This window comes from Astatotilapia calliptera, chromosome 12 (genome assembly GCF_964374335.1).
Source record: "Astatotilapia calliptera chromosome 12, fAstCal68.1, whole genome shotgun sequence".
NCBI lineage: Eukaryota > Metazoa > Chordata > Actinopteri > Cichliformes > Cichlidae > Astatotilapia > Astatotilapia calliptera.
This window is the reverse complement of record NC_137433.1, coordinates 22118350-22132392: the sequence shown is the minus strand read 5'-3', so window position 1 is coordinate 22132392 and position 14043 is coordinate 22118350. Positions and strand designations below refer to the sequence as shown.

The window sequence follows — 14043 nt, the reverse complement described above, 5'->3', positions numbered from 1 at the left end:
CTTCATGTTAAAGTTGGTTGCCTTTTTTTTCTGTAATTCCAGGATGCATTTTATTTAGTCGAGGGGATTTGTGAGAACCCAGAGAGGTAGGCTATGTCTGAGTGAGTTTTATTGTGATGATCGGCCTTTGCTTACCGTTCAAACATTAAACTTTTTTCTTGCTCTTCAAATAGTCGAAGCGAGCCAGTCGCTTCTGTGGTTGTTCGATCCTTCACAGAGGCTTTACCTGAAAACAGGTACCTAATTTAATTCAAGTTTATGACATTATAGTCTATATGATGTTGATGTAATTTGACTTAATGTGACTACTCTTCATTTCTAGGCTGAGCAGGCTTCTTCACAAACACATGTTTGAAGAGGCTGAAAAGTTTGCCATCACATTTGAGCTGGATTTAGAGGTAATTGAGTTTGTGTAACTACAAGCTTAGATTTGTGATTTATAGATCATTATGAATTAAAAACAGATGTAATATTTTATGATGAAGGTGGGAAGCGTTGCATGGCTCTGACAAATGATCTGACAGGTGCTCTTCAATGCAGACCCTGATTAAGACTGAGAGCCGATACACATAAGTCTGTTGTCTGTGTGCTGGAGTTTTTCGTGTTTGTTTGTTTTGCCAGTGTGTGCAGAGACTAAATTTAAACTACCACTTCAGCAGCAGGCATAATTGAAGATTGGCTTTGTCATTTTTAAGTGGTTATACTTGCACCACACAATATATTTAGCTGGATTTCTGAGGTTTTGGTTTTCAGTATCTATTGGTGTCGCTTTAGATGAGCGGTGCTTCTTATAGTATTTTGTCATCCTAATCAGTGCTGAATACAACAAGCACTCCTGTTTTTGTTCAGCTTGTCTATAAGGTGAAGCTTGACTTTGTGCTGGAGCAGCTGGCCTCTGCATCAGTGGGCGGTTATGGAGAGGATGTGTGGTCTGAACTGGTCGAAGAAGCCAAGACAAACCTGATGAAGATCACAGTGAGTATTATAACAGTACTGTCATCACCCTGCCAGGTGATTGGGCAAGTTGCGTGGACACCCAAGTTTGTGAATGCAAGATCCCCAGAATGAGGTGACGTAGGACTTTGAAAATGGAGGCTGAGGTGTAGCACTGGCAGCCGCCAGCATTTTATTTATTTATTCTTTTTAATCTGGTGTCAATTTACTGTTACAGAATATTCATATAACTACAGTGGGGGAAATAATTAGTATTTGATCCTAGTGCTGTTCGATATAACGATATATATCGGATGACGATATAAAAACGTCTATCGTTTCAATTTACGCTATCGTTTGTTTCGTGGTGTCGCAAAATAAATTGTTTACGGTAATATTTTTTTATCGTCTTGATGGTCACTGTAGTGGCTGTATTAATTTCTTAAAGTTCTCTCTTTCTCTTATATTTAATATAACCACACTACGGAAGGACAAGCGCCTGTTTTTATGCGTTGTGGTTAGCAACAACGACGGTAACACCATCGCGTGTCCGCTTGTTTATGTTCCACATAAACCTTTCACAATAAAGCTCAAGATCCTGTTGAGACTTTTCAAAATAAACTGAATCACGTGAAAGAGCAGATTATTTACGGATGAGAAGTAAAAAAGAGGCGCCAGGTGCTAAAAAATAAACCTTAGACTCAAACGTTAGAACAGGCTTTTCCCCGCAGCACGCCGTGTAATAAATACTCACAAAGAAAACGGCGGCCGTTACAACTTATGTCTAAAAATGTATAGTTTCATGCATCTGTTAAAACACTCGACTCCAGCTACATGACGCGCAGCTGGAAACACTTCCCGCAAGACGAGCTGCCCGAGAGTCACAGAATTTACAGAAAATGTTACATTTTTATGATTTATATCGTTATCGGACGATAGAATTCTTATATCGGGATATGAGATTTTGGTCATATCGCCCTATTTGATCCCCTGCTGAGTTTGTAAGTTTGAAAAAAAGACATTACATAAACATTATACATTGATTTTCATGTCATAGAGTGAAATAAGGATTTGATTCCCTATAGCCCAGCCAGAGTTCTGATTTCTTGTGTCAGTCAATTGATTTCAAAAACACTTGTTGTAAATGGAGAAAAAAATATAAAGCTGTATATAAGCTCCATGGAAGGTTTTATCTCATGATGTGAGGATAATCGCGAGAAAGGTGATCAGTCTGGCCAGAACTACATGGGAGCAGCAGGAAGTGGTGTAATCAGATGAAACCAAACTAAAGCTCTTGGGCATGAACTTGATCCACCTTGTTTGAACAGAAATGGTGAGTGTGACCCAAAGAATACCATCTCCACAGTCAAGCACAGAGGTGGAAACAAAACACACCACCATTGCAGCAATTGAGTGGCTAAAGAAGAAGCACATTAAGGTCATTCAGTGGCCTAGCTAAATCTGCTGAAACAAGAAACCTAAAGGATTTAGAGAGTTTCTGTAAAGAGGAGCCAAAATCCCTAATTTTTGTGTGGAAGGCCTGGTGACCAACAACAAGAAACATCTTAACTGCTGTGCTTCCTAACAAGGGCTTATTTCGGTTAGAGATTAAATACATATTTCACTCAGTAACATGCAAATTAAAGTAAATTTTTATGTAATGTGTTCATCCCGGATGTTTGGTTGATATTTGTCTCTATCTATTAAATGAAACTATGATAAAAATGAAAGAATGTTCATTTCTTGAGTAGTTATTGAGTAGCAACTGTTTATTTATATATATGTATTTTTTCACGTGGTCTAGGATGAGCAGTATGTGGTGGAATACTGCCTCAAGGCCCCATGGCCGACCTTTGAGACAGCAGAGAAGATGCTAAACCACGCTGCCACGCGATACTCCTCTTTACAGATCCAGGAGGCCTTGGCCAGACTGGCCACCTTCTGCAGCCTCCACAGTGTGGAAAAATTCAAGTAAAATCAATGTCGTAGTGTCCAATTCTGAATTATTTTGTTATACAGAGTTTGTTTGTTTGAGTACAATTTTGAGTGGTTTTAGTTGGTTACTTTACCATCCACAGTGGAATCGCCTGGATTGAGTTTCTGAACAGCACTGATGATCTCGGAGACATCCTGTGCCATCTAAGAGAAGGAGACATGAAGGGTGCACAGCTTCTTTGGCTCAGATATGAGGTCATTATTATATCACCACATTTATATGTGTAGAAACTTTTCGTACATCATTAAATCAAAAACAGTGGTTATTGTTTCGGCAATGGCGTTAAGGTGTGTTGCGATGTTTTGTGACAGGGCCAGATTGCAACCAAGTTCGGTGAGAGCAGCCTTGAAGCCATCCTCAGTGCCATCCCAGAGGACCTGCCCTCACAGGATCTCTGCCTGTGGTTCAAGACAGTTTTTGTTCCCTTTGTGAGGAGAGTGTTACCACAAGGACAGGTAGGATACAGTCCTGCATTCCTAAATACTATTGTCTCTAACGTATAGTGGTATGCTTAATAAAGACACTGCTGCCATATCCCTGCAGAGAATCCTGGCAAAGTGGCTCGAGCAGAAAGCAAGAAATCTGGAGCTAACAGAAAAGGTAAAGACAAAAGGATATTGATCTGAAATGATTAAATAAAACCAGGCTTCTGAAGTCATCCACAACTTTAGAGACCTCTAATTTAAATGAGTTCTTATATGGACTTATTTATATAAACTGGGAAACGTATTTCAGCTTTATCTTATTATGTTGTTAAGTGGACACAGATATTTCCCTGTCTCAGAATAGGCCTTTGAGAAGTCTTGCACTAAATGCACATTATTTGTTTTCAGCGTGCTTGGCCTCAGAATGGGTTGGACCTGGCTGTGCTTGGACTGCCCTCTTTATGGACATGGATGAAATCTGTAGGTTTTTGTTTTGTTTTTAGGCTCTACCGGTTTCAATAAAATGCAGCTTAATTAATATGATGTTGTGTTTAATTTCCTGATAATTTTTGATTGATTGTTTTTTGTTTGTTTCTTTTGTTTTTTAAGGATAACAGTAATTGTGTAGAAGAGATGGAAAACCTCAAATCCCTGGTGTCCAACCTACGTCAGCTGCTGGACCTACATCAGAAATACAACTGCTCACTTTCCCTTTCGGTCTTTGAAAAGGTTTGTCTTTTTTTAATATCTACCCTGCTGTAGGGGGTCGGTTGCTGTGTCTGGGTCAGCGGCAAGGAGTGGGGGCCCTGGTGGTCTGATCCCCAGCTTCTGAAGCTGGCTACTGCAGCATTATTTTTTGTAGAGGATGTGTTTTCTTGATGTTTACTGCGTTATCTTCTTTCACAATTTAAAAGAAGACTGTGTGGAGTGTGGCATTTTTCATGCTGGACAAAGTGCCGGCTCCGGAGCTAATCGCCGCCACAGTGGAAAACAGCATCAGGCCGTACACTGAAGAACACAAGATTCCTTTTGATGAGCTACTTCTGCAATACATCAAGGTAAAATTCCATTGCAACCTCATGCACATGAGGAACTAGTTTATCAAATACTCAATGGTGTTTGTGTTTCTCCCCCTAATCTTCACTAGGATTTGCTGGATCGCTGCAGTTCTCAGACCACGACACTTTTCACTGAATGGGAAGCTAAAGCAGTGGCCGTGCTCGGCTGCATGACTGACACTGATGTAGGTGACTGTTACTGTTACATGCTACACGACGAGACAATTAATGTGCACAAATATTTGAGTGAAAAATCAGCCTAGCAGCCAGTGGGAGCTGTAAAATCTCACATCATGGTGTTCTCTTCCAGCTGATGGTTGATGCTGTGCTGGAGATCATGCAGAAGGCTGTGGTACCGTGGAGTAATGTGGTGGAAAAACTGGTCCAGCAGTACCTAGAGATGGATGGACCAAAGTATGATTATATCATTGTCTCCTTCAAGTACCTTTAACCTCCTAAGACCTGAACTCTTTCATGGCATGCATTTTTAACTTTTCATTGCTGTTTGTGCTGATTAGGACCTGATGAATATAAAAACAAAGAATTATCTTTTTACCTGATTTTGCTCTACAAGGGCCTGATATCCACATATGAGGACATTGGTTTTAAATTTCAATACAACAGCGGCAGTATAATGTCCTCGTAAGTGGATATCTGGGCCTTGTAGAGCAAAATTTAGTATTGTGGTCTAGACAACCTAAAATGTGATGTCCACATATGTAGATACCAGGTCCTAGGAGGTTAATGTGAGACACTGAATAAAATCCCTTTTCTTTTTTTTAAAGACAGGAGCTGTTAAAGGAGAGCTACCGTCTGATGGAGATTAGGAAACTTCTCAGGGGATACGGCATCCGCAACTTCAACCTGTCTAACAGCACCCAAATTATGGTATGTACGGACTGCTCTATGTAATATGCAACTTATTATCTGTAAAATAACCTCAGTTTTTCCCCAGACGCTGATTAGATACATCCTCAAGCAAGACTTGCCAATGTCCTTGGAAGACTCGTTGACGTTAGCTGAGGCGTACAAACTGCCAACATCCCAGATAAATTACCTGTATGTCATCCACCTCATAGGCCAAAGCAAGGTATGTAAATCCTCACAGGAGTTTTTAACCGCATGTTACTGACTAATTTTGCTTTTCTGTGTTCCTGATATTTTTGTATGGGACTTTTTGTACTGTGTTTTTTTGCAGACTGAGGAAATCTTGACTCTCCTGAAGAAGCTGCCCTCTGCAGAGGCAGAGTGTGTGATTGAGCGTCTCACATCGTGGGCCAGGATGCAGCTGGAGGACAAAGAACACATATCTGATGAGGTACAGAAGGGAAGACGTCACCTTTGTGGAAGTGCATTTTATGCTTATTTATTTTTAAGGTTCAATTAAAGTGTTGCATTTTAAAAGAATTGAAGTCATTCTAGCTAAACTTTCCTTTGCAAACATTAAATTTCTTTTGCGTCTGCATAACCTTATAATCGAAAGCTTAAGATGGCAGCAGGAAACATTGGAGGTTGTTATGGTAACCATATGATCATTTGGTTTGAATTGAATTTCCTCTTTGATAGCACAAGAAACATCAGATGGTGATAGCTCAGGTGATGGTGGAGACTCTGAAATACCTGCATATAATCCAAAAACGTAAGTAATATTTATGACTCGTTCCTCCTGCTCTTTGGCTGACTGAAGGAAGTTTCAGAAAAGTCTCTGTGAGCTAAAATTGTTTAAAACGATGTGACACTGGTTTTCTATCCGAGGCTTTTTGAAAAGATACGCAATAAATGTGCACCTGATTATTCAAGAGTGAATCCGGGCCTCGTGTTTCATTGCAGATGATGCTCTAAAAAGCGTCGAGTGTGAGAACAACCTCATCATGTTCAAGGCGATCGCCCACCTGCAGGTGAGCTTCATTTAACAAATGTTTTTCAGCATTACTAAATCTGTTATTTGATTTTGTTTTAAACTCCAGACTTATTATCTTTCTCTTCTTAAGGAGGACTTTGATATTTTTTTCACTCCCTCCAACTATGAGGATCCAAACATTCGAAAACAGATCCAGGAACATCACATCACAGCGTACGAAAACACCCGTGGCCGCTGTTCATGTAAGGGGAAGGCCACGACAACTCCAGTTGTAGCAAACGATCCAGATGGCAAGACCAAGACGATCTCCACAGAAGCTGGTTTGCGCCGTCTGGGGAGGCAGCTGCAGCGCACCGAGCAGGAGCTGTGGTCCGACTTGGCCTTGAGAGCTCTGAAAGTTGGCAAAGTTGACAAGGCGCTCAAGATCCTGAGGTTTGCATGTAGAAACTGACAGAGCCAGCTTTTTTGTTTGGTTTTTAAAAAAACCTGGTGCATTATTTAAACATTTAAAACTTGCTTGTAGTCATATTTGCACTTTCTCTCTATGTTTTCAGTGAGCTGTATGAGCACCACTATAACAGCAGCACAGGGAAGGTTTTGTTTACTGCTGCCAAGATGTTATGCCATATGCTGGAGGCGGATGTCCCCATGGTGCTTCCTGATGACATGGATTTGCCAGCAGTGATTCATGATCTGGCCTGTCAGGCTATCACCGTGTGTCATTCAGGTAAAGAACACATGAAAGCATCACAAACGTTCAACAGTATTTCACACAGGTGAAAGTTGCACTAAAGTGACTCAGCCCTGGATCTATAGTTTTACTGTAAAATATATTTTGCTGTAAAAAGTGAATACATGCGTGATATCAAAGTTTGACAGGATTTTTTTTACCCTAACTATCTTAAAACAAATTAAAAAAAAATACAGTTATCACTTATCTTTGTCTGGTCTTTTTAAAGCAGCTGCCTTTCCTCAGCCCAACAGAGTGAAAATATAGTTGGTTGAGATGTTTTTGTTTTTTTACCCTCAGCCAACAAAGGCTGGTGGGGTTTTGTGGTTACTCTGCTAGATGAGTAGGTGAGCAAGTGACAAAGACACTTACATTTTTAAATGTGATAAACCAGAATGAAGCAAAGTAGCAGGTCCAACATGATATATGTGTATCTACTCGAGGCTGAGGGATACCACTACCAGTAGTCTTTTGTGTTTATGACTGGTACAGAGGTGGTGTTCATATTTAAAATCAAAGTGTTAAATTACGTGTGAATGCTCTTAAAGCCAAAACCTCAGGCTTCAGCCTGCTCTGAATGCTAAATGACTCTGTAGGACGTCATTGAGAGATGCACTTTTTAATATCTTCTGTTTGTGAGGGGCATCCAATCACAAAATCAACTTAAAGGGAGAGTCAAGATGTAAAAAAAACATCTAGAAGAAGGAATTTTTTCAACTGGTCTAAGTGAGCATAACGTGTCTTATTCCCCTTACCTTTTCATATAATTTGCAAGTTTGCAAATTCTGAGGTTTATCTTGTATTAACTGTTACAGATCTTCTCCTGGATTGTTTGGAGCTTTGCAAATGCACACGGTTTGCTATGGATGTCTATCATCAGTGTCAGTTATCAGACAACTATGGCTTTATCGTCAAGGTCAGTATCTTCCTACCTCTCATCCAGTGTAAATCACATAAACCAGTAGAACAAAGAAAACATTTCAGATGTTTAAACTGAAACTTTTCACGACTTGATGAAAAACAATATTAGTTTGTTTTGAATTTGATGACAGCAACATGTCTCAAAAAGAGGAGGATGTAGCAAAAGGCTTAACAGCAACAGGCCAGTAACAAGATTTTCTGTAAAAAGAGTTTCAGAGATTGAGGTTCTATGGAATTGGCAGCTTGCATATCTGAAAAGGCACCATCAATGCTGGAAGGTATATACAGATTTTCAAATAACGTGCTCCCATATGTAAGCGGGACTTACATATTTCAGTGAAACAATGCTAAGCTGCATATTGGAGCTTTTACAACAGCATGGCTTGAAGGTGAAGTTGCAGGTGCAGAACTGGCTTCCCTGTAGTCCAGACATTTGAGCAGCTGAAAACATTTGGCATATCATGAAATAAAAAAATACAACAAACCAGACTGCTGAGCAGCTAGAATCCTATATGAGACAAGAATGGGACAACATTCCTCCACAAGAAGTCCAGCAGCTGGTCTCTTGAGATCGCCGATGCTTATAGACTGTTTGGGGTGCTACACTGTGGTAAACGTGGCCTTGTACCAAGTTGTTTTGTATTACTGCCATCAAATTCAAAACAAGCTCATATTTTCCATGAAATTGTACTTTTTCTCAGTTTAAATATTTCATATGTTTTCTATGTGATTTGAATGACATCTGGGTTCGTGAGATTTGAAGATCATTGCCTTTGGGTTTTACTTTTATTTTACACAAACTTTTTGGACATAGAATTGTATATTCTAGCCTCTTCATTTTTTTAAATGATTTATTTGTTGGTAGACATCTAAATTATTATCATTACAAAATTCTAACTGTGAATCTCTTAAGCGGATGGTAAGAAATAATCCATGATTTTGATAAACGTGCATTTATTTAATGCTTCTCTCTCACAAAGCTGCGGAGTGAAGCAAATGTTTTCATACTTTTTAAACTGTGCACCGTTCCAGGATTTGACACCGGAGGCAGAAAAAGACCCGCAGTCTCAGTGGAGTTTTCAAGATGTCTTTAATGAAGATTGCATTGTTCTGGACCCAGTGTCAGTGCTGCCTGTCCAGTATGAGATTACCAACTGCTTGCTGCCTATTTCTCAAGGTAAGAAATTCTCAGATTTATTTTCTCTTAAATGTTTTTTTGTTTTTTGGGGTTTTTTTTTTTAAGCTTGGCAACTTTTAGTGGTCTATGCCATTGATTTTAACTACTGATATTTATTTAATTTTGCAAACTGATTTGATCGTATTACTTTTATGTTGCATATTTCTCATGCTGCCTGTCATATAATGTCTATAGCCCTTTGGCCACCTTTGACGTTATCAAAAAATGCTTAAATATACTTGACTTGTGTTATTTTTACCAGAAGTCTTATTATAACTTATGACCTTTTTTCCAGATACCAGATTGTACTCCCTGGACTGTTCCTGTCTGTCACACTGCTCATTTGAAGATGGTAGATTTGAAATTAAAAAACGTCCTCTGCTTTCTATGTTTTGTTTTTTTATCAAATTGCAGTTTTGTATGTTGACCTGATGTCTCATCATGCATGCAGGTTCAAACTACCTGCGGCCGCTCTTCGGTCCCCTGGCCAACATGCTACAGATGTTACAGGAGTGCAGTCAGCTGGAATTGGCCCTCAGAGTGCTGGTCAACGCGTACGGCAGCTGCCTGCAGCACGTCACCTCAAACGTCATGGATATAAAGCTGAGCCTACAGGTACAACTGCGATATTCACAGCGGTGTTTGTTGTGTTTCTCAAGACGTTATACTGAAAATGATTGTTATCTCCTCTCAGCTTTATGACGCACAAGAGCTTAAGAAGTACAACCTGTGCCTGAACGATCACAGGAAGACAACTACGTCTACTCTGAATGCTGTGGCTGTGCCACTGTTGAACAAGGTGAGTCAGCCAAGTCCACAAAACCACAAAAATTCTGTAGTAGATAAACAGCATTTTTGGTATATTTTAAATAGCCATCTATGTTTCTGTCTATTGGCTACAGGTGTTAAACTGGAGGGTGGTGGATTGTGATTTGGCTATTGGTCTCTGTACACTCCTCTCCAAAGCAGAAGTCTTCAAAATACTGTGGAAAGTTATTGACAACACCTGGCAAAACTATGACAAGATTTTGGTAAGCAATAAAATCTCTTCTTTTTAAAAAAAATGTAATTAAAAAAATGTTTTATTGTTTTTAGTAAGTGAAATTTAAGAGAAACAAATGGGCAAAAACGGACTTTATTATTTCTGTGTATCAGTTAGTGAGTCCATAAATATCAGACTTTGTCATATCGTTTTGTTTTTTCCCTTTGACTACAGAAAAGATTCAGCTGAAGTTTGTCTAAAGAACCTGAGATTAAACACTTGGGAATCAGTTATATCAAGCAGTTATCAATTTTGTAGAAAAATCGATGTTATATTCCAGAAATCCCTTACGGTGTTTTATTCTTCCAGGCTGTGGCGAGGATTGGAGCAAATCTCTGTAGTTTATATAATGAGGCAGAAGAACAGAGGAGGTTTCTCTCTGTCATCACTGATGCTGAGTGGGGAATCAAGCTTGGCAAATTGGAGGTAATGAAGTATTTAAATCAGGTGGTCAAAGGTACTCTGGTCTGAATAAATGCAATGCTCACATTAAAGGAATACTTAGAAAACACATCAGGTCTCAATGGGAAAATCATGCTGATATCTACAGTGATATGGACTAGATAATGTGTTACATATGAATGGATGCCGCTATGTTTGATCAATATTAATTCAAAGACAGCCCCAAAATCAAAGTCCATTTTGCAAAAATGTCAGTGCAGCAACTCTGAGTTGCTGACTCAGCAGTTTGTATGGCCCCCACATGCTTGTGCCTCACCACACGAGGCTGAGCATTGTCATGCACCAGGAGGAACCCAGGACCCACTGCACCACGGGGACATGGATTTTATCCTGATACCTAATGACAATCAGGATACCACTGCCTAGCCTGTAGAGGTCTCTGCCTCCCTCCATTGATTTGCCTCCGCAGGCATATCACTGACTCACCACCAAACTGGTCATGCTGAACGATGTTACAGGCAGCTTAACGCTCTCCTTACCCTCTCCAGACCCTTTCACTTCTCTCACATGTTCTGAGGGTGAACCCGTCTTTCATTTGTGAAAAGTGGTGGACCTGAATTCTGGTATTCATAGCTAATACCAATCAGGCTCTATGGTGCCAGGCAGTGAGCACAGCGCCCAGTAGAGAACATTATGCACTCAGGCGAATCAAAGTCATTCACACCAGTGGCCTACTGGATGTAATTTTATAGCTCTGGCAGTGCTCAAACCTGCTTTTGGGTTAAAGACCTTCTATGGTCCTGTCCAGCTCTACTAGAGTAACTGTCTGTCTCCTGGAATCTCCTCCATGCTACTAAAACTGTTCTTGGAGACAGCAAACCTTCTGGCACTGGCACATATGCATGCGCCATCCACGAGGAGTTGGACTACCTGTGCACCCTCTGCAGAGTGCAGGTATTACCTCATGTTACCAGCAGTGACACTGACGCTAGCCAAATGCAAAACTAGCAACAAAAGAAAAACAGTCAGAAAAGACGAGGAGAGGGAAAATGTGGGGGTTGTTGCCCTACTAGTGCACCTGCTGTTAATTTTAATAACACCAAAGCAGCTGAAACTACTTAACAACTCCCCCCCTACTAAACTGACCTAATGTACTCTGATTTAAAAGTGTTCCTTTAATTTTTTGAGCAGTGTAGGTCTATAAAGATTTGTTTAATTTTTTGTGTATTTCATTCTCTCTCCCTGTTTTGTGTCACTTCATATCTGTTATTGTGCGTCTCTCTCCCAGATATCAATCCAGCCAGTGTTCCGTCAGCGGTCTGAGATGAAGAGCACTCTGATCCCTGTTTTAGTGAAAAACAAGAGAATCACCCCAGACATTATCCTCCAGTACTGCAGGTCAGCTCCTCCTGTTGTCGCTTTTGACCATCTAACATGTTGGACAAATGTGTCTGGACTGTGTTTAAATGTCCACCCTGTCTTGGAGTGCATGTATGTGTCACGCTCAGCTATGCTAAAAGTTGTTTTTTTCCTTTCTGCAGCACCTACAATCTGGACCATGATAGTGTAATCAACCAGTACATTACCACCTTACTGCTGCTCCAGGAGGATGAGGAAGGTGCAGGTGATCCAGCTGTCGGTCAGGAGGAGGCGCAACCTCTGTCTCACACTGACACGCTGGATCGAGTCCTGCAGATCATCCCAATGTTACACAACACCAGCAAGCTCACAGACAACCTCTGTGCTGCCATATTCAAGGTCTTTGTATTTAAAATGTAGTATACGCTAAAATTATCTGTTTTTAAGACTTTTAAACATTAAAAAAATAAAATTCCAACCTACAAGAATCTGTTGAGCTGATCTGTAAAACGTTTCCTCTCATACAGCTCAGCCCATACAACTACGAGAGAATAGAAGTGGTGCTGAAGATCATACAGGCTGCAGATGAGAACGTGACCAGCCTCTCTGTGGGTCAGGTAAAAACCAAACACACTGGCATATTCAAGCCTATGTAGTTCACTGTGTTCAAAATGAAATGTTGGGACTTGAAACATTTGACTTTAAACCCACAGGCGATGGGTCTCCTGCAGCATCTGAAGTCCTACACGCGAGTCTCTCCTCCCACAGACGTGGAGAACACGCATCTTCTCGAAACCGGTCTGCTGCCAAACCCCCTTTCCAGCAGCAGACTTCCCTTCCACCTGCTTATGCAGACCAAGCATTACTGGAAGATTATCTGTAAGTTAACCACTGTTACCTTTTCACACCTCAGTATTAATGCTCATAAACTTATCTTCATCACATTTGCAGTGGTAGAAAGTTGTTATAATGTAGGTGTTGTCTAAAAGGAAGTAATTTCAGCACTTCTCCTGAACTGTGAACATGTTTGCACACTGGCATCTATTACTTTTAAAATAATAATTATCATAGACCAGAAGCAAAAAGCTCCATTTGTGGTCAGTATTTACTTTTAAGGGTATTGTATTGTAAGTGGACATCAATAACTTAAGCTTATTATATAATATTACAATACAGTATATTTCTAACTAACTAGGTAGCTCATTCTCTTTAATCATAGTTTTAAAGACATTTTATTAAGGTTTGACCTTATTTGACCTGGAAGAACAGGCCAGAGGTCAAAAGTGAAACACACCAAAAATTTAAGAATTATAGTTCAAAGGCTTTGGTTGACTTAAGCCAATTTTTAATGGATTGTTAACATGACCCCACTCTACACTCCAACAAAGTTTTTATCATTTTTCATTAAAAGCCTTTTGAGTTACAGACAGAAGTATACTGGTAGAGTTGACGAGATGGTTTAAAACTGATGAAGTTAAAATATTCTTCTTTGTTTAGGTCCTGAGCTCACCGAGGAGACCTTCCCCACACTTCTGCTGATTAGCAAACTCATGAAGGTAAAGCCACGCTAATCTAAACCACGGCCTTAGTCTGTTTAATCACAGAAAATATTCTTTTATTCATAAAATGAGGTAATTTAGGCTGTTAAAACCATCCTGTTGCTCCACAGGTGAGCCTTGACAAGCTCTACATGTCAGCAGCAAACCATGTCTTTGAGAAGAAAATGAAGCCGTTAATCTTAGAGCAAAGGAAAATGGGTCAGGGGCATTGTCAAAACAAGGAGACTTTCAAGGTGGCGAAGACTATGATGAAGTACATCAAATGTATCCAAAGCCCGGAGTGGGCTGCTGCCACGGCCCACAAGATAACCCAGGAGCTTCCGCCAGGTTTGAGCTGCACGTTTGACTCTACGCTGGACTGTGAGGGGTGTTTGTATAGATGCACTTAGCTGTTTCCTCTTCTCTACAGGCTATGAGAAGACACAGTCACTCAGGTTCTGTTTGGCACTTGGAGACACTTGGTTAAAGGATCCACACCTTGATGTCAGTCTTTGAATTGTTCACATTCTGAAATGTCTCAAATGCCCATCTAAAAAGTTTTTTACACATTAGTTGATGATTTTTTTTTTTCCTCTCCTTC

The 14043-nt window shown here is 40.2% G+C and overlaps 1 protein-coding gene across 2 annotated transcripts in view; it reads left to right on the top strand.

Moving 5' to 3' along the window:
• The window catches only part of kntc1 (kinetochore associated 1), a 31201-nt gene that overhangs the window by 5310 nt on the left and 11848 nt on the right, over positions 1 to 14043 (top strand). The window contains exons 14-47 of one of the 2 annotated variants that reach the window (XM_026187688.2): positions 43 to 86; positions 174 to 236; positions 323 to 398; positions 850 to 975; positions 2738 to 2904; positions 3012 to 3123; positions 3241 to 3384; positions 3473 to 3529; positions 3763 to 3834; positions 3964 to 4083; positions 4272 to 4412; positions 4502 to 4597; positions 4723 to 4826; positions 5198 to 5300; positions 5368 to 5502; positions 5611 to 5730; positions 5979 to 6051; positions 6243 to 6310; positions 6404 to 6705; positions 6828 to 7000; positions 7819 to 7919; positions 8957 to 9101; positions 9397 to 9453; positions 9553 to 9716; positions 9796 to 9900; positions 10004 to 10132; positions 10453 to 10569; positions 11834 to 11943; positions 12087 to 12303; positions 12432 to 12521; positions 12618 to 12783; positions 13402 to 13460; positions 13574 to 13790; positions 13873 to 13946. In XM_026187688.2, coding sequence (XP_026043473.2) covers positions 43 to 86; positions 174 to 236; positions 323 to 398; positions 850 to 975; positions 2738 to 2904; positions 3012 to 3123; positions 3241 to 3384; positions 3473 to 3529; positions 3763 to 3834; positions 3964 to 4083; positions 4272 to 4412; positions 4502 to 4597; positions 4723 to 4826; positions 5198 to 5300; positions 5368 to 5502; positions 5611 to 5730; positions 5979 to 6051; positions 6243 to 6310; positions 6404 to 6705; positions 6828 to 7000; positions 7819 to 7919; positions 8957 to 9101; positions 9397 to 9453; positions 9553 to 9716; positions 9796 to 9900; positions 10004 to 10132; positions 10453 to 10569; positions 11834 to 11943; positions 12087 to 12303; positions 12432 to 12521; positions 12618 to 12783; positions 13402 to 13460; positions 13574 to 13790; positions 13873 to 13946 — 4047 coding nt within the window. Of the gene's footprint in view, positions 1 to 42; positions 87 to 173; positions 237 to 322; positions 399 to 849; positions 976 to 2737; positions 2905 to 3011; positions 3124 to 3240; positions 3385 to 3472; positions 3530 to 3762; positions 3835 to 3963; positions 4084 to 4268; positions 4413 to 4501; positions 4598 to 4722; positions 4827 to 5197; positions 5301 to 5367; positions 5503 to 5610; positions 5731 to 5978; positions 6052 to 6242; positions 6311 to 6403; positions 6706 to 6827; positions 7001 to 7818; positions 7920 to 8956; positions 9102 to 9396; positions 9454 to 9552; positions 9717 to 9795; positions 9901 to 10003; positions 10133 to 10452; positions 10570 to 11833; positions 11944 to 12086; positions 12304 to 12431; positions 12522 to 12617; positions 12784 to 13401; positions 13461 to 13573; positions 13791 to 13872; positions 13947 to 14043 lie in introns of both variants that reach the window. The other variant, XM_026187687.2, reaches the window with a different exon arrangement.